This window comes from Phacochoerus africanus, chromosome 7, assembly GCF_016906955.1.
Source record: "Phacochoerus africanus isolate WHEZ1 chromosome 7, ROS_Pafr_v1, whole genome shotgun sequence".
Taxonomy (NCBI): domain Eukaryota; kingdom Metazoa; phylum Chordata; class Mammalia; order Artiodactyla; family Suidae; genus Phacochoerus; species Phacochoerus africanus.
In genome coordinates this window covers 73,164,117-73,191,344 of record NC_062550.1, presented here as the reverse complement: position 1 = coordinate 73,191,344, position 27,228 = coordinate 73,164,117, and the positions used below count along the sequence as shown (strand labels likewise).

The 27,228-nt window shown below is 58.2% G+C and overlaps 1 protein-coding gene across 8 annotated transcripts in view; it reads right to left on the bottom strand.

Annotated features, from left to right (window-relative positions):
- The window catches only part of CACNA1C (calcium voltage-gated channel subunit alpha1 C), a 434,223-nt gene that overhangs the window by 36,469 nt on the left and 370,526 nt on the right, over positions 1–27,228 (bottom strand). For 4 of the 8 annotated variants that reach the window (XM_047787908.1, XM_047787912.1, XM_047787909.1 and 1 more), the window contains exons 22-31: positions 26,602–26,708; positions 25,032–25,119; positions 24,183–24,290; positions 23,279–23,331; positions 22,837–22,983; positions 21,378–21,579; positions 20,180–20,338; positions 19,607–19,717; positions 9,282–9,365; positions 8,753–8,836 (exon numbers count right to left, since the gene is read on the bottom strand). In XM_047787908.1, coding sequence (XP_047643864.1) covers positions 8,753–8,836; positions 9,282–9,365; positions 19,607–19,717; positions 20,180–20,338; positions 21,378–21,579; positions 22,837–22,983; positions 23,279–23,331; positions 24,183–24,290; positions 25,032–25,119; positions 26,602–26,708 — 1,143 coding nt within the window. The remainder of the gene's footprint in view (positions 1–8,752; positions 8,837–9,281; positions 9,366–19,606; positions 19,718–20,179; positions 20,339–21,377; positions 21,580–22,836; positions 22,984–23,278; positions 23,332–24,182; positions 24,291–25,031; positions 25,120–26,601; positions 26,709–27,228) is intronic. The other 4 variants (XM_047787914.1, XM_047787915.1, XM_047787913.1 and 1 more) reach the window with 2 other exon arrangements.

Below are 27,228 nucleotides of genomic sequence, written 5' to 3'. Positions count from 1 at the left end.
GAAGAACCTCGTCCACTGGCAGGAGACACGAGGGTGGACTTGCTTTGTAAATCCAAAAGCCCTGCACACAACTGGACACCTCAGCAGCTGTTCTCCTGGGCCTGACTGCTGGCACCTTTGGGGACAGCGGCTGAGGAGCCTGGCCACTGAGGTCCATCCCGCTGCAACCCCTGTACCTGGAGGTGGCCTACCCTGGACTGGCCCCGACCCCTGAGCTGCTAGCTCTTTCTAGAAGACCATGACTTCACTCTTACGCTCCACTTTCAGAGGGTTGCTCTTGTGTTTCTGTTTTCAAAGTACAAACAATGAGAACGTGGAATGGGGCTTTTGAAGAACGGAAAGGTGCACAGTTAGACATTGGCTCACAGAATGAAAATACTTCTGGTAACAGATTTCTCAGCAAATTCCTTGTTTTCCCATGGCAAATTGGTAGGTGTCCCTTTTTAGGATGGCTGGAGAAACAGGGTGAGGCAGGGGAGGAAAAGAAGGGACAGGACGCCTCTCTGGTCATTTACGGAACAGGTTCTAGATCTGTCTCTGCTTCCTGGGGAGTAATCAGCGGTCAGGTGGACCCACGTGCCTAGAGGGTGTGGGGCATCCGGGATTGGGCCAGCAGGAGAACACAGAGACGGACAGGCACATGCACATTCAGGCAGGCACGCGCGCGCACACACACACACACACACACACACACACACACACACGGAGGAAGTTCCAGGAGGGTCAAGGGCTTGGGCGCCAGTATTAATGGAGCTCCGTGTTTCCGGGCTCAGTGGGGGAGGGTCATGGGGAGAGGTCCACACCACAGTTAGTGCTGGGGCTGCAGGCAGCACACTGGGCCAGTGCTCCCTTCTGGATCTGCCCTGAGAACCCCCCAAGCTGCCCATGACTCCCAAGAACCCTGGGCAAATGCCTCAACCCTGTCCTGGATGGGACCAGGTGAAGGAGACTGAGAGGACCCACCTGGGTCACGTGGCCCAAATGGATTAATCCCCAGCCATTAAAAAAAGTAAAACTGCTTTTTTTTTTTTTTTGTCTTTTTAGGGCCACACCCTCGGCATATGGAGGTTCCCAGGCTAGGGGTCTAATCGGAGCTGTAGCTGCCGGCCTAGACCAGAACCACAGAATTGCCAGATCTGCACCACATCTGCGACCTACACCACAGCTCATGGCAACACTGGATCCTTAACCCACTGAGCGAGGCCAGGGATTGAACCCGCAATCTCATGGTTCTTAGTCAGATTCATTTCTGCTGCGTGATGATGGGAACTCCAAAACTGCTTATTTCACTTGAACATTCAGAATCCTTCACTTGAGATTCTTAAATGTCTTCATTGTCATTTTTTTGCTGCTTTTGCTCTTTTATGCTCCTGTGTAAGATCTCATTTACTTAAATCACATTTTACTCCAAGATTTACCTTTAAGTCTGTCCTAATCACCTTGAGCATCTCTTACTATTTTAACAGTGTGGCCAATCACGTCATCCTTATGGTGCATCATTCCAACAGGAGAGCAGGAGGAGTCAGGAGGTACTAGGCCAGCCGTGGCGAGAGGAAGGATGGGGCCTCTGGGGACCCAGCCCAGGTGATGGTGGCACCCCAGAGAGCCTCGCTTTGGGAGAATCTGGAGACTCATAGGTCAGTTTTCTCTTGGGCCTTAAGCCTTGCTCTTTGGAAGGTGCTTCTGACTTGCTGGGGCAGGGCTGCCTGTCAGTCACTCGCACAGCCTGTTCTTAATGAGGAGCTGAGTGTACAAGAGCCACAGCTTCAAAAATAACTAAGAATTGTAATAGAGCCAGAAAGCACCTCGGAGCGACTTCTAAGTGGAGGGAGAAAGAAGAAGCCCATCACACGGCCCTGCCCTCAGAGGACCCACCCCGGACACCCTGGCCAGACTTTGGTGCCCTTGCCCGGCTGCAAGCGGAGTCCCCTGAGCTACAGGGGTCAGGGCACCTCATCTATGCTTTCCACCTGGAGGTGGGGGAGCACTGCCTGCCCCCTGCTGTGACCCCCTGAATCACGTCCTGAGGAAGCACCGAGCATCATCAGTCCCACCTTCTGAGCTAAACTCCACCTCCGACTCCTTCCCAGATTGGCTCCCAGCACCCCTGGAGCAGCCGTCTTCCTGGGGATGAAGGGGTGCAAGAACCCATAAGGTGCAGGGCCCTGGAGCCTGGTACCCTCCCTGAAGCCCCCAAGCAGAGCCCATCCAGAGTGGGGAGCAGGGAGCCCATGTTTGTGCAGCCAAATCCTTCGCCTCCATTTTCTAATGATCTGGTCATTTTCAAGTGTTAAGGATATTGGGGCAATGAACTTAATTTGTTCTTGCAATTGGTGGAAACGACATCAGGTTATTCCTGCTGGGTGGGGCAGAGGTGGAGCATTTCCAGAGAGTCCTGGCTGGTGGTTCCAGCTGACAGGCCCTGGCCAGCAGAGAGGACGGCCTCTGCCCTCACGTGGGCACTTGAATGCAGACCCCCAGGGTGCTTCAACTGCCAAAGACCTGGGGCGGCTTTGGCTGCAGAGAGAGATGGCCTCTGACTCCAGTTCAGGATCAGGGAGAAGCATCACCTCCGCGGATGAAGCCTTTGTTTCTGGAAAGCACTCCTTCTTCCTCTACATGGGGTCCTCTCTCTAGGATGCCAAGGGGACCAAGGGGACACCAGGTCTGCAGATGTTCTCCAAGGGCACTGATGCTTCCTGGTTCTTAACATCCCATGGTTTCTTGGAAAACTGAGAGGTTGTTGAAAAATCGCTCTTAAGGTGCGAAAGGGATTGCTTCCTCCTTGTGCTCCTCCTCCTTTTCCTTCTTCCTCTTCCTCTTCTTCCTCCTCCCCTGTCTTCTCCCCCTCCTCTGCCTCCTCCTTGTCTGCACAGCCAGTGGGCCAGGGTTACTGGCGATGCAGGGCTTCCAAGGTTTGAGTAAGCCACGTCAACTGGACATACAGTGGAGGGTAGGTGTCCTGGCCCTCAGATTTAAAGGGCAAGTGAAGAAAACATGCATGATCAAAAGCAGCTCGTGGAGATGCCACTGCGGCTCAGCAGTCACGAACCCGACTAGTGTCCAACGCCAGATCCTAACCCACTGAGCTGGGCAGGGATCCAACCTGCATCCTCATACTAGTATCCGGGGGGAGGATGTGGATTTGATCCCTGTCCTCATTCAGTAGGTTAGGATCCGACATTGCTATGAACTGTGGTGTAGGTCACAGATGTGGCTTGGATCTGGTGTTGCTGTGGCTGTGGTTAGGCCAGCAGCTGCAGCTCCCATTCAATCCCTAGTTTAGGATTGAACTGGCAGCGAGTGTGGCCCTAAAAAGCAGGAAAAAAAAAAAAAAAAAAAGCAGCAGCTCTTAATCAGAAGTTCCATTCTTTGCTATGAATGGAGACCTGGAATTGGATGTGAGGTGGAGGGGAGCAGGGAAGAGGAAGATGGGACTATGAAGGAGCAAGGCAGGGAGCAGCCTCCTCCCCAAGTCCCCCACCTTAGAAACCCTGGTGCTGCGAGGGGAGGATGCTGGAGGGGCTCAGGAGCAGCAGGGAGGGACCAGCAAAGGGAAATGGGGGTGTAGGAAGGTGGCAGGACCGTGTGCACCCCACCCAGCTTGGCCTGAGACCACCAATCCTGGTTTAACCTTCCCTGAACCAGCCCAGGCCACACGGACCCCTGTCTAGATAGTGGTGCCCAGTCTGGCCCTCTCTGCCTGGTGGGGGCAGGGAAGGCGCTGTGGGCCAGGCTGGGGTAGAGGGAGGTATGAGCAGGGCTGTGAGCCCTGACAGCCCTGAGGGATGGGTGTGCAGCAAATACTGACCGTGGAGACTGCTTCCCGTCACCCCTGGCCCCAGGCCCGTGCCGGGCAGAGCCAAACCCTGCATTACTTTTCCAGGGAGCAGTGAGGTCACCATCAGAAGTCCTTCTGTTGGTCTGGGTCAAAGGACCACTGGGGCAGCACCAGAGGCCCCGCTTTGTGCCCCGGACACTGACTGACAAGCCCCATTCCCCTAAGTGTTGCTCCCGCCCCCTCGGGTTCCCCCCATGTCCTCCTGTCCAGTGGCAGAGGAGTGGGGCAGTCTATACCTCCTGTGCCCATAGATTCTGAGTGCCCCCAGGGCAGGGACCCAGGGCCAGGGGCCCCCGAGATGTTGCATCCAGGACAGTCTACCTGAGGTGTGGCAGGTGGTGCCCCGGCGCCCCCTCACTCCCCAAGAGCAGCACCGTGACCCCCTCTCCCACTCTTTATCCTGAACCTATAGGCGGAGGTTGTCACCTCGCCTTAATGTCAGGCTTGGGCCACTTTGCAGTAGGGCGCTGTGTCCGAGGAAGTCCTCCAGGGTCCCTCTCTCTGAACCTGGTCCAGAGGCCCCTGGACTGGTGTGCTTTCCCTTACACAGCCTGTCCTGCTCCCCCACCTGGAGGTCTCCCCAGAGCCTGCCCTCTGGAGAATTTCCACGTGAAAATTCTGACTCTCATGGGCCTTGGACGCTCTAGGAAAGGACGTGCACAGCAGGGCCTGTGAGGACATGGGAGGGTCGTTGTCAGGAAGTGCCTGGTGTGGAGTTGTGGGGCCTCTGGGACTACCTGGGCCCCCGTGCATTCAAGGACATCGTGGCTCCAAGATGGGCTCACTCTTCTGGGTCACCTGGCTTCCTCATCAGTGACTGGGGACAGGGAGTCACTGGGAGGTTTGAGCCTCCCAGCATTTCCTGTTGTGCAGCAGATGTCAGACCCAGGAGAGGAAGATGGGGAGGCCATCGGCCCAGATGCCAGCAGGGGTGGGAGGGGGCGCTTCTGACGCCCCAGGAACTTCCACAAACAGTCACAGGGTGTCGACTCTGGGTTTTCCTTCCAGAAAATATAACTTCAAATGCAAGAGGTAGAGTCTTCCTTAGGGGGTGAGACACTAACTCTGGAGGTGTCAGATGGAGGAGGAGGTGATGCTGGGAGGGGATGGGTGCCTGGTCTGGGCACTGATGCAGGATCCAGTGTGACAGACAGAAGGTCAACCACAGGCAGCCCTGAGCACGGAGGCTGGAGGCCCCGCTCAGCCCTGCCCATCTCTCCTCCTCCTTCAGCGCCTCACCCGTCAGGGCCTCAGGCCTGTGACTACCATCTCTGTGCTGCTGTCCTCATGCCTGACCTCAGACCTCAGATGGGGGATCAGCTTGTCCACCTGATGTTGCCACTTGGCAGCCTAGGAGACATGCCTGGAAGCCCCGTCCTCCTCGTGCAAACGTGCTACCCCCGACTCCCGCCCAGCCGACACCAGCTGCACCCTGCCCCACAGGCCCCGAGCCGAGGCATCCGGGTGCCTCTTTCTCCCTCGCCCACGTCCATCCATGTCCAGTCTATTAGGAGGTGCTGTGGGCTCCACTTTCAGAGCAGACTGAGAGCTGGACCACCTGGACCCCTCTGCTGCAGCTCTGTCCCCTTTTATCTGGATGGCGGCAATGACCCTCCAAGTGGAGCTCCGGCGTTACCCTTGACCCAAAGGGGCCCCTTGGGTCACGGGACACTTTTTCTCAGAGGTGCAGTGTCTCCCCTTCCTGCTCTGGTTCAGACCATATTCCGGTGCCCTCCCTGATTGGCCGGACCTGAAAGCTCCCGTCCGGGTATGTGCACCGTCCCGGAAACAGCACCTGCCTTGTCTGCTCCCTGCTCCTCCGATCCCCTCACTGGGCCCTATTTCTTCCCGAAGTACTTATAGCCTCTCCCATGCTGGGTGATTTCCTTATTTTCTGTGCTCATGTCTGATTGTCCCCCTGCCTGAGGATGGGGCTCTGAGGATGGGCTTTGTTTGGTCCACAGTGGACCCCACGAGCCCGGCACACGAAAGGAGAGGCTCCAATGTCATGGGAAGCCTGAACAAAGTTCCTGGCATTGCTGGGCAATCCACTTCCTGAGAGGGCACCAGAGCCTGGCAAAGGCCGGAGAAGGGAGGGGCATTTGAACCAGGGAATATTTGCAGGGCGTCCGTGAGAGAAATAAGAACTGGTGTGTGTAGGTTTGAAAAAGTCAAAGATGATGAGCTGCAGGTGAAAATCCCTCAAGGATCCTCTGAGGCTGGAATGCAGCATCTGTCTGCAAAATGAGGTCTGGTGACAACAGTCAGCTTAGAAAATTCAGGGAGGCCAGGAGTGGCACCCGGGAAAGGCCCTGGGGCCGAGCTCCCCCTATCCCAGGGCACCCAGACCCCATGCTGCCAACGGCCTAAAGGCAGAACCACACGGTGGAGGGTCCTGCTTCCAAGACAAAGTGACTTTGCTCATAGAACTGGTCCCCACAATCCTGGCTGCTGTCTGATGCTGGGCCACGTCCGAGCTGCATGACATGCCCACCGGGGCTTGAGTTACGGGCAGTGGTCAGCAAGCTTGCTTTGATCTGGCGGACCTGTGGATCAAGAGTCCAGGTGTACACGGGATCCAGGGCTGTGATGCCTGTGGGTGGTCAGCTGTCACTCCACACACTGATGGTGTGTCTGCAGGAGGTCTGGAAAGAACGTCCTTTGCTTGGGCACCAGGTCTCTCTCCTTCACCAGCGCTTTACCGTTTAGGTGGGGCTTTTAAATGAGCTTCAAGGCCCAGCACCGAAGTACCCCCACACGCCTCAGGCAGAGGGAAGCAGGATCTGCGTGCTCCGCCTGAGCCCGGCCGCCCTGCCTTCTTCTCCCTGCCTCAGGTGACACGTGTGTCCTTTCTGTCCTTAAGCCATGGGCATGTGGGAGGGAGGGAGGGACAGTCTTGCGGAGCAGAGGGCCCCTGGATGCGCCTCTGCTTCTGTCCCAAGTGCTGTCCTCTGTTTAGCCCCAGACAACCCTCTGCGTGACTATTAACAACCTCCTTGTTCTAGAGAGTGGGGAGCATCCTGAGGTGAGCAAAGTGGGGATGGGGGGCTCCACCGCGGGGGTGGCTGGGCTGAGAGCTTCTGGTCCTTTCAACTCACAGGATAGAAAGCTACGAGAGCTGGATGCCGAGGCAGGTGTAATGGAAACCACTCCATGCACCTTTGGGGCCAGCACCATCCTATCCCAAGTGGCCACTTTGGGAAATCATCACTAGATGATTTTTCCTTTGTCACTGTTTTTCTTTAAACACAGCAGTAGTTTGAGAGAGAACTACAGGTGGAGTGATAACGTGGCCTCGCCAATCATGAGAATCCCAAGGACCCCGGGACTGAGGGACCCTTGGCACCCAATGAGCAGCCTGCTGTCATCTCCCTGTGTTTCCCTGCCATCAGTTCCAAGTGCCCTGGCGTGGGTCCTCAAGGGACCCACACTGTGGGCTGTGAAGACAGTCCCCCCCGGGACACAGGGCCCGTCTACCTTTCCCTGGTCCCTCCAGAGGGCCCCTTGGTCCGACCTCAGGGCCCTGACCGCCTGGGACACAACTTGGGGCTTGTCTAGCCACGCAGGGTGTGCTCAGGGTGGGGGTGGGTGCTGAGGGATGGTTTATGGGAAGAGGTCAAGGGATAGTGTATACACGCACACACACGCACACACACACACACACACACACACACATGCACGCATAGGACAAAGACAACCCTGGTCCCAGAGACAGAAGGGCAATGGACTCTGAGCTGCAGGGTGAGCAGGGAGGGGGTGAGAGGCTGATAAGGGACCTTAGGGTGAGTGTCCTCCCAACACCCATCTGCTGCGGGGGGCAGGCAGTGCTTCTGATCAGGGGGATCAGGAGGTAAAATTACATCTGTTCAATTGACTGGCAGCAATCGCAGGGTGGAGGGGCAGGTAAGGACACTCGGAGAGACGGTGGCCGTCATGGGGTCATTTCTGACACCTGAGATCAGAACTCTAGTGCCCCTGCTCCATGCTGTTATTCAATAGTTCAGTGCATCAAAGGTGGTACAAATGCTACCCAGTCTCTTAACCGAGGAACAATCATGGCGAGAAACTAAATCACACATGTTAAGGACCGACCGCAAGAAGGCTTGCCTATAGATAAAGAAGAAGGTTGAACATGCCGGGACGGGACATGTGCAGGACTGGGAGGGCTGTATAGGAGGAGGCAGGTCCGGGGGAGTGGGAGGCACAGGGCCTTGGAGGGGGGGCAGGGGTGGGGCCAGGGAGGGGAGAGCCAGGCAGGGCAAGGTGGGTTCTCCATTCTCTCTGGGCAGGTTCACAGGGGTGCTGGGACTCCCACAGCAAGTAGGAAGGCTGGCCTCTCACCCAGCCTGGGGCCTCTGCTGAGAAGAGGGCAGGCCATTCTACCCCCACTCCCAAAAAGGCCTGGAGGGGCTCTCAGCACGAATATGACAGACTGGCAGGGCCGGCCAAGTCCCAGCCCTCACCTGGTTCCAGGTGAGTGATCCTTTCCAGGACACTGGGGGCAGAAAGGCTGGGGTTGGGGGGTGGGGGAGGCCAAGGCCTGGGGGCAGAAGTGGGGGAAAGGCTTTGGGTTTGGGTCCGACCAGGACCCCGGGCTGCATCCTCCTGTACAGTGTGGGTCATGCCAGGCTGATTGTAAAGGGGAGAGAAAAGGATGCAGCGATCAGAACTCCAGAGGAAAGGGAGGCCTAGCTCGTTCCAAAAGTTAAAAGGAAAAGATTAAAATAAAGCAAAAAAAAACCCCTTTAAACCAAGTCAAACAAACCAACAGGAATTCCTAGGTGGAGGTAAGGGGCGGGGGGGGGGGGGGGGGGGGGGGGGGGGGGGGGAGAGGAGAAATAGATAGGAAGAGAGCAATGGCAGTGGCGTGAGAGCAGGCATGACGTCGCAGGGCAGGGCCGCGGTACTTACGTTTACCTCGGTGATCGCTATATCAACAATGCTACCCACAACAATCAAGGCGTCAAATGTGTTCCATGCATCACAGAAATAGTGCTGCATGGGCAGAGGAGCCAAGGGAGGGGGGAGAAAAACCGACAACAAAGAAAAACAAAACAAAAGAGGAAAATGAAAAAAAAAAAAAAAAGAAAGCATGAGAGAAAGGAGAGAAGAGAAAAAAATGAGAAAAGAAAGAGGTTATGTGGGCATACTGGACCCTCACCACTCTACCGTCTGGAGGCGCACGCCTGGCACCTACCGCTCGCGGAGCCTGACAAAAGCGGGATTAGTGGGGCGCTGGGTCGGCGCCCGAGGAGGGACCTCCCCCCTGCCCGTCCCGCGGCAGAGCGGGGACAGGGGGTGCTCATGTCCCCCAGGACGGCGGCAGGTGTGGAGAGAAGCATGACTGAGGGGAGAACAGGAAACCAAAAATAAACAAAAGGAGGCGGAGAGAGAGGGGGACGGAGGCGAGGAGGAGGCGTCCGGGCAGAGTCATACTCACATTGGTCTCACTGAGAATGACGTCAATTACGCTGCCAATTACGATGAGGAAGTCAAAGACATTCCAGGGGTCACTAAAGTAGCCCTACACGGCGGCAGGACGGGAGTGAAAAGGAAGGTTAGACAGACAAGAACAGAGCATGCGCACCAAAGAGCCGCCGTCGCCGCCGTCGCTGCCGGAGTCCGATCCCGGGAGGGAGGGGGGCCTGTCCCAGCTTGGGCCTGCCTTCCCTGTCCTCTTCCTCCAGCCCTGGCCTCCTTGCAGCACCCCTGCACCAGGCCCTTCCTACTTCCCCAGGGCAGGGGGGTGGCTGTTATGTGCAGGCCCCAGGCTGGATGGGGCTGAATGGGCCCTGCGGCCAGCACCTCAGGGGTCTCCAGACCTCCTCCATCAGAGGGATTGTCTGCAGGAAGGGAGGGGACACAGATGTGGACCTGGAATTAGAGAGCAGCCATCAGTGTGGTCCAGGAGGGTGGCCGGGCCCTCTGGGCTCAGGGGTGACTTGTGAAGCTCAAAAAGGCAGGGACCAGGTCCTCAGAGCAGCCTTGTCAAGGATGACAAGGTCACCCTCATGCCAGCCCTGGACGTGTCCTAGGGCTTCTGGACAAAAGCTTTCCTGACTGAAAGGACACAGAGGCGGGGCCAGTCCCAAGGTTTGGCAACGTGGGAGGTGACCCTAGATGGTCTCTCTGGGTATCTCCCAGGACGTCCCCCCTGCTCCCCTGCCCCGTCATTCTGACTCAGGACCCTGCTGCAATGCCACCCAGGAGAATGGAGTTCTCAACACCTTCCCTGCAGGCTGGTGGGGGCTAGGGACATAGGCATCTAAGGAAGGAAGGGCACCAAGGCAGTCTGGTGGGGTAGGGGTGGGGGCAAGACTGTGTTCTGACTCCATCCCTTTTATCCTGCACACACAGACTCTGTGTGACACTATATTCTGGGAAGGGAACAGATGAATGTTTTTAAAAGACTGTTTGAGGTACTTGGACAACTGGTCGACCAAGGGATAGGCTGTCCCAGCTGCTGGGAGGGTCCCCGAGTCCTGGGTGGGCAGACTCTGCAAAGGGAGGACGGTTCTTGGGTCTGGACCACTGCCTCTCAGAGTGCGGGGGACACCTGCAGTGGCAGTTGTACACTCAGAACGCCAGGGCCAGTCACCCTTCCCTGGTGGCATTTACTGCCCCTTTGGCTCCCCAAGGACTGTCCTGCAGAGGGGCAACATAGGCCTGGGCTTCCGGGAGATGGATGTGTTGGTGGGTGAGCACCCAGGGTCCCTGGAGATGCTCCCGGCTGCCTCTTCCAGCTCCCTCTGCACTTCTGACCCTGGCTCCATCCAGCTCCCTCGCCCTCACTTCCCAGCCATGCCCCTTTCAGAGGGTCACCAGCCCTGCGTTCCAGGGCTGCTGCTCTTAGTGTGGAGGTCAGGTCATAGAGAAAGGGGCCTCGTGGTTCCCAGGCACTCCTGCCACAAGAAAGCAGCCTGGGCAGCCTGCCCAGGAAGCAGGGGTTGGCCGGGGCTGGCATCAGGTGAGGGTCCTGCTGGCTTCCCAGAGTATTTTTCTGAATCTCCCAGAGCCTCTGAGGCAGGGACTTCTCTCTGTCTCTGTCTCTCTATCTCTCATTTGAGTCACGTGCTATGAGCTGGAAGGAAGCCGCTCCCTCCCAGGTGGGCACACACAGGGCATGATCTCGAGGGCGGGGAGGTAGAGAGTGAAGACCCCACAGGAGGACAGATACGCATGAGTGTTAAAACCAGGCTGTAGAAAACACGGCGGTTGTTGGGGGGACCTCTAGGTAGGAAAACCATCTTTGTGGGCAGAGCTGTTTGGAAGGAGGGAAGGGAAAGCTGGAACCACAGCAGAATCCAGGAACACTCAGCATCAGCCTAGGAAACCAGTAACAAAGCATTATTGGGGCCTGGGGGCAGGAGGAGAGCGGCCTGGGTGTCTTGGCGCTCAGGGAGGAGGAGGCGCTGCAGTCCTTCACTCACCAGAGGACCTGAAACAGATGGCGAGGCGGTCTCAGTCTGCAGTGTGGCTGAGGGAGAGATGGAAGGGGCGGCAGGCAGGCAGGCAGAGGTTAACCAGCTGGGGGCACCTCACATGGGGGGAGCCAGACCCTAGGGGACACTGCAGCCCCTCCACCCCGAGCATGCTGGGCACCCCCTCTCAGGCTCCTTTGTGTCTGTGCACAGGACAGTCAGCTCCTCTGTGACCACGGCCTCCCCCAGCCTTCCAAGGCCGGCATCTGCTGGGATGTCCGCTGGCTGGCCAGGCTCATGCCCCGCCCTTGCCCTCCGCAGGCTGTGCTACTAGAGGTGTTTGGTTGACCTCTCTGTCCCATGGGCCCAGTAGCAAGGCCCCTACTGGCTGCAGAGACCCACTGGTTCCCAGCTGGGGAGGCTACACGTGGCCCGAGTTGGGGGGCGGTGACAGGGTCCCTTTAGGAGGCAGCTTCCCCTGACCTGTCCGCCCCTCTTCCTGCCCCTCAGTCCCACAAGCCCGTCAGTCCTCTAAGCTGGACCATGAGCACAGTTTCAGGTCCTGCTGCCAGCCCTTCCTTCCACCCATTCCCTTCCGTGTGTGTCCACAGGTGATCAGGGAGACATCTGGCTGATCCCGCTCTCTGGAGCCTGAGGGCTCAGTGTCCCCCACTCCCCCCAACCTGTTTCCGCCCCTCTCCTCATTTGCTGGAAACCATGGGTGATACGAGGTGTGATGGAGGAAGCAGAGTGGGGAAAATATCATAGACTTCTCCTCTCATGAAATCAGTTTGACCAGGAGCCAGGTCATACCCGTCACTCATTCTTTTCCTGGTGATGGGGTCCCAAACAGGAGGGTAGAAGTCAGGCTCAGGGGAAGGGATTTCTGGGCTCCCCTGGAAGTGGTAAACCAAACCTCTCAGCATCCAGCTCCCCAGAGCCAGGCAGGGCTGACTGCCCGGGGACAGTGTCTGGGGTGAAAGCCTTCCCTCTCCAACCCTGACCCTGCAGGTCTTGGGCAAGTCACCGGGCTGATGGGAATAATTCCTCTCCCGAGTGTGCTGACCCTCCACTCTCAGGCTGCTGTGGCAGAGGAGATGTGTGACCAACTGACACATCTCCTCTTAGCACATGGTTACTGGGAAAAACAGCCGCCAAAGCATCGCCCGATGCAGTCCACATGCACAGGGCTTTTGCACGTTCCTCTGTTGGATTATCTGTGCCCTGGTTCACTCTGTCCTGGAGCAATTCCAAGTGGAAAGCAAAGCAATGAGGTGTGGTGGTTGGGGTGTGATCCCTGGAGGTGGCGTGTCTAGGGTCCAGCTCTGGTACTTACTGGCTGGGTGACCTTGACCAGATTACTCCCTCTTGTGCCCTGAAGAGAGGAGTGGCCGCTACATGGGCCCACGTTCCGTCTCTGGTCCTGAGAGCAGGGCTGCAGCAGGGAGGTCCAGGCATGTGCCCTGGCCCCTGAATTCTGGGCTCCCAGCCCCTTCCCCACCCAGAGCAGGGTCTGTGCTGTGATCTTTTCAGAGGCGACGCAAGCTCTAACACGGATGGTGTGAGAAGCCACAGAGATGTGCTCGCCAGGGCCGTGCTGCCCGCCCTCAGGAGCTGCGAGGCAAGGCTACTGCCACCGCTCACTTTCTCCTCTCCTCTGTTCCCTCCTGCCCTTCCACCTTGGCTGCCTCTAACAGATCCAGCAGAAAGAAGCAAAGGGACTCAGAGGAGGTGACTGGAAGATTTTCCTGGTGGGGACAGGTGTCTCGGACTCTGTTCAGGGTCACTGCCCCAAGACGGCTTCCTTCCAGGACCACACGGAGCTCAGGGATCAACATGGGAGGCTGTGGGACTAGACGTGGCCACATGAGACGGGGTGGGAGGCCGTCTGGAGGGAGGGAGGACAGGAAGGAATTACAGATGCTAGGGGAGGACAGGTGAGCAGGGTTTAATGGGAAAGGCCCCTGAAGGTGGACAAGAGGGAGGGAGGACCACTCAGACGCTGGGGATGGGGGAGAGGGAGAGGTGCAGCAGGGCCTCTGAGATGCTCTGCAGAAGCTGGAGGAAGGGGTCAAGGCCTCCGGGGCAGGTGGTGCCTAGAGTGGGAGGTTGGTGTGTGCTTGGTCAGGGAAGGGGGCCTGAGAGAGGCACTGGGTGAGCAGAGTCAGCGGGTGGGTGTGGGAGGCGGACCCCGGTCCTGGGAGCCCTGGTTGTTCCTGGGTTCTGGGTACCGGGGGGGGAGGGGGCTGGGCTCAGCTGGCAGCAGAGTCATACTGGTAACCGCTACCACGCAGAGATGATATAAATTGTATGACATTAGGATGCCATTCAGACATAACAGTAATCAGGGAAATGAGTGGCATCTGGGGGGAGGCATGGCTGGCGCACAGCTGCTCCCGGCCCCCAGCAGCCCTCCCTCAGCAGCTCCCACCCACAAACATGTCCCTTCAGAGGCTGCAGAATGTCACAGCACAGACAGCCTGGGACAGGGTGGGGGGCAAAGGGCAGCAGCAGGCAGGGGCCGAGGGAGGCCCAGGTGGGTGGTGGTGAAGGGAGCTGTGCCCTGGGTTCTTAGGGGAACACACCCTCTGAACTGGACATGGGCTCTGATTTTTCTTAGGAAATAAGCTTTTTCTCCCTTGGGGGACTTTCAGAGACCGTCACTCATTTATTGTTCTCACTGACACACAGTGAGTGCTTCTGGGCCCCTGGAAGTGTGCAAGGTGTGGGCAGAGCACGAGCCAGACCTGACGCGCAGCCCCCCAGTGGGGGTGAGGGGACAGGGCTGTCGGCTGGGCTCCTCTGGGGCCTGGGGAGGGTCGCTTTGTGCAGGTTCATGGCAGGATCCCACTGCAGCATCAGCCAAAACGGGGGTTCTAGGGGACAAGGCACGTGAAGACATATCGCAGGGATGCAGGCACTTTCAGGTCAAAGGGACATGGCGAGCACTGTAGAAGGGGACAGGAAGGCAGAGGACAGCAGCCTTGGGGAGAGTGGGGAGGACCACTCACCCCTCGCTTGGGGGTGAGCTTGGAGCTGTCTGGCCTCCTGGAACCCTCTCCTGGCCCACCCAGCAGAGCAGGCCCTGGGGAGAGTCCCCCAAACCTGGGCTGATAGTCCTACCCTCTCACCTCTGTGCCCTCCCCACCCAAGGACCTAAAGGGCTGGCGCCCCTTAGCGCTGCCCGGCCGGGCAGGTGTGACCCACTGCAACCTTGCAGCCCCCGAACCTGTGCCCACTTCCTAAGGAGTTAACAAGAGCGCCCACCTCCTCCTATGGGAACAGCGACCGTGCCTCCGGGGCTTGGCCAGGGTCAGGAGCTCACTCACGCAGCATGGCTGTGACGGCTCCCATGACCATCTGGTCTTGGCCTTGCCATAGCCTCTGTGGCAGGGAGTCCTTCCTCCCCCTCCAGCAGGGCCAGGCTGGATGCCACCACCTGCAGGTGTGGGGACCCCTCCCCCTCCCAGATGCGGTGGGTTCCTCTCTTTCTCTGTGGCGGGAACCCAGGGACTTTCCCACGGCCGCATCACACAGCGTGAATAATCTTCACATTAAATGATGAAACGTAACAGCTCACACTGTCTTTTCTACATGGAAGCTTTCCGAGTCTCCTGTAATCATTTTTCATCATTCCTAGTGACTTCTGTGCCCTCAGGCTCTAGGCAGGGGAGGGCCTGTCCCCACGGGAGGGCCTGTCCCCACGTAACAATACTCAGTCCAGGGAGGTACCCCAGCACAGCCCTCTGCACCCACCTGGCCTGGGATACTGGTGGGCAGGCAGCAATAGGGTGCAGAGGAACGGGGGCCACCCTGCAGGCCCAGGCCAGGGGCTGCCTGCCTCCCTTCTCTTCCCTCCTGGCCCTTTTAAAGGTGGCAGACACCTGGGGTGCAATTCTGGGTCGCAGGGGTCATGGGGTCCCACTGATGGTTTGGATGAATAGGTTTTGTGTGAAATTAAGTAAGAGGCTGATGAAGCCCTGCCTTTAGCCCAAGGCAGTGGCTCTCACAGGGAGCATCTGCAGGGCCACCACCTGCATTGAGGATTAGGAGGGTGGCGCCACGGATGCTGAATGTCCTGCTGTTTGTGGGACAGTCCTGTCCAGGGGAGAACGGTGCTGGGTCCTGAGGGACTACGTGGGTGCCGAGTGCAAACAAGGCACGTGGGTTATACTGACCTTGAGCTGGGATTCCGAGGCCTCACCTCTGCTCTTACTGGCTCTACGTTTTGTGTGGAATGAATTCTCCTGCCCTACAGATCTTCCTTCCCATTACCGTGTAACTTAGGAATTACATATGCAGTTTTATGTTAGTGTTTAGTTGTGACTTTTCCATACGTAAAGATTTAAACTTCCTCTGAATTTTATGTAAGGAAAAATAAGGAGGTATTTCAAAGTATTTGTTACAAAAAGGGAGCCTTGGTTCTAGATGGACTGAAGCCCACCAGCCTAAAAGAACGTCCAGGTTTCCACACAATTTTCAAAAAGGAAATGTTCTCGCTGGTTCTTGGGAGTTTTTAAGTTGACTTTTCTAGGTTGGTGAGGACGTGCATATTTCTTTATTGGCTACACCCTAGGCATTCAGAAATTCCCGGGTCAAGGGTCGAACCTGAGCCACAGCAGTAACAACGCCAGATCCTTAACCTGTTGTGCTACCAGGGAACCTCCAGGACATTCATATTTTTTTCTTTTTTCTTTTTTTTTAAAATGAAAGTTGCAATGTTTATTTCAGGTTCTCTCTCTTTCTTTTTTTGGCCACACCCACAGCATATGGAAGTTCTGGGGCCAGGGCTCAAACCTGCGCCACAAGAGACCTGAGACACAGAGGTAAAAACGCAGGAGGCTTAACCCCGCTGGGCCATCAGAGAACTCCCAACATTCATATTTCTAATGTACTTTATCAGCACTGAATCTTGGCGGGTAACCAGCCACGAGTCTCAGATTCTCCTGAACGGGACCTGCAGTTTCCTCAGGCAGACGTCCCCCAAACGCTTGTACACGATGCACAGGGAGATTCTCCCCTGGGCAGACCAGTCCCACACGTCGCGGGCACTTAGCAACCTTGGTCCCACCCACTCAATCCCAAATATCGGTCTTGCCCCCTGCAGATTCCCAAACCTGTGTCGGGAAGAACATGAGCTCTGTGAGACGTGACTGGCATTACACAAAACCAGTGAGGCAACAAACAAACCCGAAACAAGGATGGCCCTCCCAGAGCCTGGAGGGGCTGTATCTCCCAGCTGTACTGGGAGCCCTGACCTGGGCCAGCCCCAAGCGCCACACACCAGGGGCTCTGTGTCCCTCCCTGGAAGAGCTGCCTGCTGGCTTAAGGCACGGTCACCCTGCTAGGGAGGCCAGCCTCTCAGCTGTGGAGGCCTGTGCAGGTCTGCCTCCCTCGCCAGCAGCTCTTGGACGTGACCGGAGTGGCTGGGTGGAGGGTGGAGAGGGTTTCCTCCTAGGATGTCAGGGTTGTCACCCTGGGGCTGGAATTCCTTCTGTGTCCTGTTTCCCCAGGGTGCTCCCCTGACAGGTGCACAGGCTGGAATGGCGTTGGGGGCCCTCGGGGAGGTGACTAAGCCATGTCGGTGGAGCCCTCAGGAATAGGAGCTCCCTAACCCTTCTGCCTGTGGAGAATACAGCCCTGCTGGTGCCTCGACCTTGGACCTCCAGCCTCCAGACCATGAGAAACAGGTTTCTGCTGTTTCTAAGCCCCCTGGCCTGTGGCATCTATCACAGCAGCCCGCACGGACTGGCATGGCTGTGACCCCACTCAGGCCCTGCTAGGCCAGTCTCCCCACTTCACTGAGGGATGAACACGGAAAGGACAGAGCACGTCTGAACTGCGGGCCCCACCTGCCCTCCCGGCTCCCTCAAGGTGATGCTGAGCGAAGCTGAGCTTCCTGTCCTCAGCCTCCTAGAATCTTCTCTTGGTGGGATCTGGGGGCAGCAGATGATTAAGCAAGAAATAAACTTTGCTTTGTCAGAAATGAAGCCTCACAAAAATTACTGTCTCATGCAGAAACGCACATCTAACTTAGTTAGAAGGAGAATTACAGCGGGTGGTGGGGTTGGAGCCAGAGGTAAAGCTGGAGAGAGAGAAGATTTTAGCTGAGAATGTAAGTAGCTGCTGAAGACAAACCCAGTTTCCAAAAGAGGAAATGGCCCTGATTTGTTTCCTTTCCTGCCAGTCACCCCACTTTCTCCTCTGTCTCCTGGTCCTTTACTGGCTCTAAGGGGCAGTCTGGCCCCGGCACTGGGCATGAGAGTTCCTGCCTGTGGGGTCTGCTTGGCACCTAGAGAAGCTCGGCCCCATCTGCCCAGGCTGCCCCGGCAGGGTTCGGGGGCCCCTTCTCTAACTCAGGTCCTCGAACCCTGCCCCCGCCCTGGCGCTTCTGTTTCTTCATTTCAGAACCTCTCCTTGCGCGTGCCCCCCCGCTGGCAAAGCTGATGTGGGTGTCAAGGGAAATCACGGCCCAAGTAGGATGCAGTACCTGAGGGCAAGGTAGGAGGGCTCAGTGGGTGCAGATAGGTCCATTGCCTGGTCACCTACTGGGGGCTTGTCCTGCTCCTCCACCCATCGGGCCCCCTCCTGGGGCATCTTCCTCATGGAGGACAAGGAGACAGTGGAAATGGTGAGTCAATGTCTGAGCACTGGCCCTCCGCCTCAGAAGCCTCCCACTGCCTGTGTGTGGGGCAGGGGTGCCCCTGGGGAGCCCCAGGTGGCTGGAGGATGTGGTTGTGCGAGGAAGGCAGCTTGGCAAAGGGGAACCAGGTGCTTGGGTCTTCAAGGCAGGAGGTTCTGGATGCAGTAAAGCGGACGGGGTAGACGGGGCACTGGCTGCTGTTCTTGGCAGAGCCCTCCCTGACAGCTCCCTGCAGCCCCTCCCTGTCCCAGCCTCCCTCTGCTGGCCCAGCCCTCGTCTGTCCCTTTGCCACGAGCCCAGGGGAAAGGAGTCAGCTGGTGGTCACTCTTTCTAACATGTCCGTGTCCTTAAGGAATCCCCGCCCGGGGCAGGGCCAACAGTCCTTCCTTCCCAAGACAAAAAAAGCAGTTCTATGGATGACGGAAATGGCTCTGCTCGGGGGCACCACAGCCAGGACCCTCACTGCACAAGCGAGGCTGGAAATAAGATGAAGGCTACCTTTGAGGTCGGCAAGTCCAAGGCCAGCCGCCCTCCCTCAGCTCAGACTTCCAGACGAAGACCATGCTGGCCTGGCTTGGCCTCGCTGCTCAGGGCTGACCCTGAGCCACCACCTTGGCCTCACAGCTGGGCTGCTGCTCCCCTGGGCAAGGCCTGATCAGGGCCGGCCTGGGGCTGCGTTGGGGGAGTGGGCCCCGCAGGGAGCACCTTGACCTCCATGGTCTTGACCCACTGGCACCTCGACACCAGGTATCCCAGCTCCTAGCCCAGCAAAGCGCTGGAGGGGACCCATCGGCTTTCCTGAGACACGAGAAGGAGAAGTGTCTAGAGGGTCCACGCAACGAGATGTGTGCCGTGCCCGTAGCTGACTGAGATGTTGGCTGAATATTAATTCAAGCACGAGGATCTCGTCTATGAACAGGGATCTGATGGCCAAGGGCTGTCCCTCCCGCCCCCGCTAATTCCGGGCAGGTGAGCATCTGAGTGGAGATGGGATACCTGGCCAGGGCCCTTGCTGGTCGCCTCCTGCTGACCTGTGTCGCCTCTGGTAAGGCCAGTGGAGGTGCGGAAGAGAAGGCTGGGAGAGCTGCACAGCCCAGCCTCTTGGAATAAGTGCCCCTTTTCCTCCCCTCCAGCTGAGCCCCCGTGACGCCCTCTCAGGGCAGCCACCCCAGGTGAAGCCCAGCCCTCGAGCAGCACGGGTGAGCTGATTAGGGAGGGCACAGATAACCCAAGTGCCAGGAATCCCCCTGCCCTGTCTCATGCTGCCAACGGCTCTAATCTTCTCTTGCACCCCTTTTTTCTAGAAGCTGCTTACATGCAGCAAGGCACAGACATTGCAGGTACAAAGGGGCAACAGTGCAGCCCTGAGGTGGGAACTCCGTAGGCAGAGACACTGACAAACGCAGGCAAACGCAGCCCGGGCAGAGAACAGAGCCTGTGGGGGGAGGTCTGGGGGCTGAGCCTGCAGAGGTTTGGTTTCCAGTCTCTTCCAAATGGTGCGCCAGGGCCGGGGCGGGAGTGGGAGAAGAGGATCAGCCAACCTCCTGGAGGGAGGCTCTGCCCCGGGGCACAGACCGCGGGGGGCGGGGGGGGGGGGGCGAGATCCTTCAGGGGCTGGCCACCGCCCCCAGCCCTGCGGCTTCTCCGTCAGTCCTTCCCCGGGATCCCCGCCCCAGCCGCCGCCTCCGCCTCCGAGCCTACCTTGGGCTTGAAGGCGATGAGCTTCAGGATCATCTCGACCGTGAAGAGGCCGGTGAAGAGCATGTTGAGGACGTTCATGGCGACCTTGAACAGGCAGCTCTGCCCGTAGTGCTGCGGGGAGGCCGCGAGATGAGCCGGCTTCCCTGCCCCCGCCCCCGTCCCCGAACCCGGCCCAAGGACGGGGCACACCTGCGGGCCATCAGGGGGACTCAGGAGCCTGGGGGTCCCTCCGTTCCCTGCCGCCTCTGAAAACACGGGAGGCCGAGCCCCCACCTCGGGTCCCATTGGTGGACAACTGTGCAGAGACTCCTGGCTCTCGGGGTCCCTGTGGCTTGGACCTCTGAGGACAGGTGACACCTCACTGACAGTGACAGCCATTTCAAGGTCACCCCGTTCTCCATCTCATCAACCCGGGTCTTGTATGTCCTGCACCCTCAAGAGGAGACTCGTCTCTCTGTGAAGCTGCTCCTCCTGCCCCTTGGCCAGTGTGATGGCGACAACCGCCACCCCCCCGTGGAGTATTTACTCCCCCCGACCCCCCGCCACTGCCCTCGTCACTGGCTCTGGACTGACCTGCATGGCCAGACAGATGGTGTTGAGCAGGATGAGGACGAACATCAGGTACTCAAAGTAGGTGGAGTTGACCACGTACCACACCTTGTACTGGTGCTGGTTCTTGGGGATGTACCTCCGCAGGGGCCGGGCCTTGAGGGCGTACTCCACGCACTGCCGCTGGGGGGACAGGGGACAGGAACCTGGAGGATGGGGGCGTACTCCATGCACTGCCTCTGGGGGGCAGGGGACAGGAACCTGGAGGATGGGGGTGTACTCCAAGCACTGCCGCTGGGGGGACAGGGGACAGGAACCTGGAGGATGGTTGGGGGGGGATGCAGAGGAAGCTGCACACTGTGGGGGTGGTTTTCTGGGGTCTGAGAAATCATGAACCGTGTCAGTGCATTTATAGGCTGAGGTGCTCCCTGGATGTTTCCCGATATTCCATCACTCCCCTACCATGGGGGTACCCTCTCTAGTCAATGTCCTTCTTAGAACATACTCAAGGGGTTGGGGTCGCTTCTTTCCATCTCAGTGATGCCCGCCGCATCGTGGACACTTGGTGGCGTCGATAAACACCTGCTGCCTGCCATGGGCCTTCTTACCGATCGTCTCCTACCCCAGCCCTTGGGGCACTTTGCTCCTCATCTTTTCTTTCTGCCCTAATGGCCTAGTAGTAGCAGATCGTCCACACTCACTAACTGGCCTCCCTCCTTCCTGTCTTCGTTACAATCGGACGTTGGCCTGGGGGGGCCAGAAGTGAGTCTGAACTGGAAGCGCTGAGGTCAGCGCTACCAGGGGTCCGGCTGGCCTGGGGGGTGGAACTCAAGTCCCTCCCAGGTGGGGGGCCGGGGGCTCTCCTTGGGTGGCACAGCCCAGCCCACCTGTTGGCCTGGCTCCTCACGACAGGGTGCATCCAAGGACTGGCGCTGCCATGTCCCCCTGCTTAAGACTTTCCTCTGCATTCTAGTTAAGAAACAGGTTTCTGGCCCTCTCGCTCTTGTTCCCATTTCCACACATCCCCGCCTCCCCCGCCACGTGCCAGCTTCTAGGTGGGGGGCAAGAATCTTTCCCCATGGAGTCTACAGATGTGGGAGGCTGATGGACCCGGCGGGCAAGCGTTTGGAGCTGGGGCCCGCAGGGTTTGCCCTTGAGCCTGTGGTTCACGGAGGGGATGCGGGTCTGTCCTGACCACGGCCTCCCGGGCCGGGCTGGGTACCTGGTTCTTGTCCAGCTCGCAGTTCTTGTACTCCTGCTCGCCCTGCTCCTGGAAGGTGACGATGACGAAGCCCACGAAGATGTTCATCATGAAGAAGGCGATGATGATGATGTAGATGATGAAGAAGACGGAGATCTCTACGCGATAGTTGTAGATGGGGCCTTTGTCCTCCGTGTGGGAGTCGATGGAGCGGTAGAGCAGCCTGAGGGGACAGCCCCGCAGGGGAGGGGATGGCACCGCTGCTCCCAGGTGTCCCCAGGCCAGGGAGGTGGGAGACAGCTCTGAGCTGAGAGTCAGGAGGTCAGGGTTCGAGCCCCAGCTGTGCAACTTGCAAACCACCCAAACTCTCTGAGCCTCAGAGGCCTCATCTGCAAAATGGAGACAGTGATTCCCGACTTTCCTACCCGGCCGGGGAGCAGCTGTAACATATAGGAGGGCATTTTGAAACTGTCAAGAACTCTCTAGATGTGACAGGAGCCATGGGCATTGATTTCAAGTACTGGAAATATTGGTAAACATTGCAACAGCGTTGCTGTTTCCCTGGCAGAGACTCAGAGGAGGATGTTGCAGTGAACATAAAATAAATCTATGTGGCGGCGAATACCCATATAGATAAAAAACAGCGCAGGCTCATTCAGCAGTGGTGGGGCTTAGACTTGGGTCACCCGTGTCGGTCGTCCGCCTGGGCTGGGCTGCGCGCCTGGCAGTCCCGCTTCCCTTCGTGGATGGGGTTCCCTCCTCTCCTGCCTTGGATACACATGCTCTTTGCTCGCTGTTCTCCAGGTACTACTGATCATGTTGCCTTTTAATAATGGCGCCTCCCATCTAAGATCCATGTGCTATTGTTGACTTAGAAACATCTAGAATCATCTGAGTTAGATGATCGTGACACTGGGATACACATGGGGGCTCTGGGAAGTGGGTGTCTGTGCAGAGGTACATGGAGCACAGGGCACTCCTGGTGGAGGGATGCAGTGTGAAGGCCTGGGAGGGGCCTGGAGGGGACGTGCTGGTCCAGGCCTGGCAGAACTGCCTCTGCGGGAACTTCTCACTGTGAATACAGACAGGGCTCCTTCAAAGGAGAGTCTCATCAGTGGGCATCTCTGCTGTCTTCACCCACGTGCACGCCCTCTGGGAGTGTGACCTTGAATCCCCGGGTGACCCAAGGGTGCCCACCTGGGGAAACCCTCCCCACTGTCTCCCAGACGCCAGGAGGGTGATGACAGACATTGCTACATCAGTCTTGCTTGGGAAGGGGAGCTAAAAGAAGCACGTTTGGGGTTGAACTTCCAAAATGTTGACATCTTCCAAAAGAAGAAGAGGTATGCTTTAGCAGTGACTGTGGCCTGCAGATGGTTCTAGAAACACAGCCTCACTGTCTGGGGAGGCCACAGATAAGTATGATTTCTGGGAAGGAGGGTGGGACATCAGGAAAACTGGCCTTGATCTGTGTACTCACTCTGGCCACCCCTCAAAGGTGGAGACGGTGAACAGGGCCATCATGGCTGCCAGGACATTGTCAAAGTCGAACTTGCTGTTCTCCCAGCTGCGGGGCTGGATGATGGGGTGGTCAACCTCCCCGTCCTTGTATGTGATGTAGTTCCCCCTGAGAAAGGGGGAGAGAACTGATTCTGGGTTCTCCCCTCTCCCCTCAACCCCACCCACCAGGGACCCCTGGCTTGGGGGCGGGGTGGGATTGGCTAAGCTTAAATCCACAGATCCAGCCGCTGGGAAGGACATCAGCGGGAGAACGTTCAGGAATAGATGGTCAGTGGGAGCAGAGAGCCCACCCAGGGTCACTGTCATTGAGGAAAGAATGGGCTGCCCTCCTCTCAGGCCAAGCCACCCACCGCCCAGAGTCAGGCAGCCCGGGTACCGGTGCCACCACCGGCCAGACTCACTTGCATTCGGCCTCCGTCTGCTTGGAACTATCTGAACAGGTGTAGAGCTTGCCCTGGAAGGCGGAGGAGCAAAGTGATTGGAGACGCTCCTTCATCAAGACATCAGTCAAAGCTGATGAGCGGTCATCTCTGCAGCCCAGCTCTGCGCTGGCGTCTCGGGGCAAAAAGCGTAAGACTGCAGAGCCCAGACGGGCATCTCGGCTCAGAGAGAGCAGCCGGCCCACAAACACGCCCAGGGCCGCGGGGACTCAGCCAAAGGGAACTCCAGCCTGAGGAGGCTGGACCGCCCCCCTCCCAGGAAGGCCTCCAGAGGGAGGTGGAGCAGGCAGGGCAAGGAGCTGAAGTCTGTGGAGGGTTCAGGGGAGTTTTCCAAGGGGAGGGGGTGAGAGCCCCGCATGGAGAAGGGCAGAAGAGAAGGACTGAGGCAGAAAAGGGCGGGCGAGGGAGAGCGGCGTCCTGTTGCCGAGGGCCAGCCAGCAGCAAGGTGAGCCCTGGAGGAGGGCTCTGCAGTGAGGTGTGGAGGAGACTTGGTGCTGGGGGGAGCCCCTGGGGCCCTGCGGGTTTAGGCAGGTGACTGACACGAGGGGACAAAGAAGAGCCCTTCCCTTTTTCCGAGAGGGAGGGGCCCGGCTAAGGCAGAGGGCAGGACACTGGTAGGGCAGAAATGCCTCCACACTGGCCTCCCGGGGCTGGGAACTGGTCCTCCTCTGGGCTGGGAACTAGTCCTCCGTGGGTCTGGGAACCAGGGCTCTCCATGTCTAGAGCTTGGGAGGGGCTGTGGTGGAGGCTGCATACATCCCCCGTGTGACCCAGCACTGTCCCCTCTGTGGCCGCTGCAGCTCCGTCTGGGTCGGGGATGCTGCTGGGTGGGAAGCGGGACTACTGACCAGAGCCCAGACCCTACCTTGAAGAGTTGGACCCCGATGCAGGCGAACATGAACTGGAGCAGCGTGGTCACGATCACGATGTTCCCGATGGTGCGGATGGCCACAAACACGCACTGCACCACGTGCTGCAAGTGGACAGAAGGGGCTCGGTTCTGGGCCTGGCTGAGCCCCCTTGGGGGGCGCGTGGCCACTCTCACCACCCTCAGGGAATTCAGACTCAAAGAGGAAGCGCCGGGAGTTCCCATCATGGCTCAGCAGAAATGAATCTAACTAGAATCCATGAGGATGTGGGTTCGATGCCTGGCCTCGCTCAGTGGGTTAAGGATCCGGTGTAGCTTGCCATGGTGTAGGTCGCAGATGTGGCTCGGATCGGGTGTTGCTGTGGCTGTGGCGTAGGCTGGCGGCTACAGCTCCCATTTGACACTGAGCCTGGGAACCTCCCTATGCTGCAGGTGCGGCCCTGAAAAAAAAAAAAGACGAAAAAGAGAAAGTACCCTCTGGGGTCACTGGGTGATGGATCTGGTGGAAGCCCCACCCCACTGGGCTCTAGGTGACCCCAGGGGCAAAAGCCCTGCTAACTTCCCCGTTCCTGGGCAGCAGCACAGAGACCTCACCACACGTGGGCCAGGGTGGTGTGTGGGTCTCCTTCGGCAGAAGCTTTGCTGAGAAGGCGGGATGTGAATGGCAGCCTTGGTTATGGTTCCATTCCACAGGGAACCAGGACTGGAATTGGGCTGAGGGCCTGGCAGGAGGGTCCCAGCTCCCACCCACCGGTCACTTCATGTGGCCTCCACCAGCACCCCCCCACCTTTGCCAGCTGACGCTCCCTGGGCTGGGGGCTCCCCGGCCAGGCCTGCCCAGCTCACCTTCAGCCCCTTGGCCCTGTTGATGGCCCTCAGGGGCCTGAGCACCCTCAGAACCCGCAAGATCTTCACCACATTGATGGCGCTGGACCTGGGAGAGAGGACGGGCAGGTGAGGCTCTCCTGTTCCTGCAGTGCCAGGAGACAGTGGCGAAGGGAATGCTGGCGGGACGTCCCAGCCAGACTGGAGAAATGGGAAGCCTGCTCGGGACCTTCTCCTCGGGAGTACTTTCCACCCTGGTCTTCCTCCTGTAGGGACCGGAGCTGGCCTGGGGCCGGGCCCCTCTCGCTGTGAACCGGTCATGGGAAAAGCATTTACCACGAGTCATTAGCAGTGTAATGTGCTACTCAGGGGTGTGTACGGTGCCCAGGAAGCTGAGGGTGAGGCAAACCTCTGCCAAACCCCAGCCACTGAGGATAATGTTCATAAGGTTTCTGAGCCCATTTCTTCAACTGTGAAATGGGACGGCAGTCACTGCCATGAGTCTGTTGCAAGGATTGAGTGAGAAAACACACAGGAACCATCCAGCAGAACTCTTGGCACGTGTAAGCTGGCTCAGTGGTGGCTTCTATCACCATGAACTTGAAATACTGTAGGTCAGACTGAGGTGGGAGTTCCTGCTTCAGGCTGAGTGATTTAGTGGCCATGCTGGGATTAGAATCTAGACCTGCAGGCTCCCAGGTGGACAGTTTGGGGTAAAATGATTGACGATCACAGTAAAGGATCTCTCTCTCTCTCCTAAAGTCCCTGTCTCTGCTCCTTCTAGGCTGAAAACACCCTTAGGAGGAGCCCTAGGATGCCTCTGCTCTGCCACTAGTGTGACCTGAGCCAAGTGTGAGGTCCTGACCCCAGCCTTTCTGTCCATAAAATGCTAATAACAGCCCTGGCCTGCCTGCCTCATGGGTCCTGTGAGGTCACAGAATACGTAAGTCAAGGTCAAAGTCAAAGGACAGGGTTACTTTATCAGCTGATAGATTTGGGGGAGAAACCAGTAATCAGATCCTTTTAAACCTGAGCAAGTTCACAGTTGGAACCACATTTAAATCCCCTCCCCACCCGACCCCCAAAGCCCTGGCTGTAGCCCAGACCAGTTACATCAAAATGCTGGGCGAAGGATCCAGCAGAAAAGTCTTTTTAAAAGAGTTTCTCAGGTGACTGCCCTGAACAGCCAAGTATGAGAAGCAGCCATCCCTCTCCCGCCCTCTCCTGTCAGGTGCTTTGACTGCAGACAGGTGAGGAGGGTCGGGACTGGGCTGGCCAGGCCCTAGCAGGCCTGGAGCCTGAGGGTACCCAGGAGCAGGTGGGAGGGCCTTGGGGACAGTCCTCTCACTGTGGCTGGGCCCTCCCTGTCTGCTTGGCAAGACTCAGACATTGAAACAGATTCCTGCTGGGGTCAAGGTACCCCAAGCGTCACACCACTGGGGACACAGACACCACAAACCGAAGCCTCCAGGGAGGCCCTACCCCGTCCCTATCACAGCCCCACTGTGGCCGGGCACCTCCCAGGCTCCCGCTGTCCCCTCTGACACCTTCCTAGTTCCTGCCCCCTTGAGGACTGCGGGGACCCACTCACTGGATGCCGAAGGAGATGAGGGACACGGCCACCACCAGCAGGTCCAGGATGTTGAAGTAGTTGCGGCAGAAGGAGCCCTTATGCAGGAAGGCCCCATAGGCAGTCATCTGGGGAGGCACAGGGAAGCGTGGCGTGAGCGGCCGGGCTCCAGAGCCCTCGCCCCACCCCCCACATTACCCCTCGTAGGGCCCAGACAAGAGCTGGAAGGTGGCAGAGTGCTGGGGGCAGGCAGGACCGAAGGGGGAGACTCAGGGCCACAAACACTGCACCCCAAAGGCTCCCAGCCCTGGACGTGTCAGCGGCCAGGCTCTTCAGTCCCAAATCTGAAGCCCTTTCATGGGCCCCCAGCCCCAGCCCCACCCCCACTCCCCCTTAGCACGTGTCTGTGGCTCCAGCCTGAGATACTGAATCTGCCCTGGCCAGCGTCCCTGCACACTCAGGTCTCTGCCTCCTCTTCAAACCCTCTCCACCTCAGGCATCGGGGGACCAGCCACCCTGGCTCCCCAGGATTTTCCTGGTTTAGTCTCAGGCAGCCCCTCCGCCTGGGGCAAAGATGAACAGTCTGTCACTATGATGGCCAGGAAGACGTTCTCCTGAGAATGGCAGTCGGCATCTGTCCACCTCCCA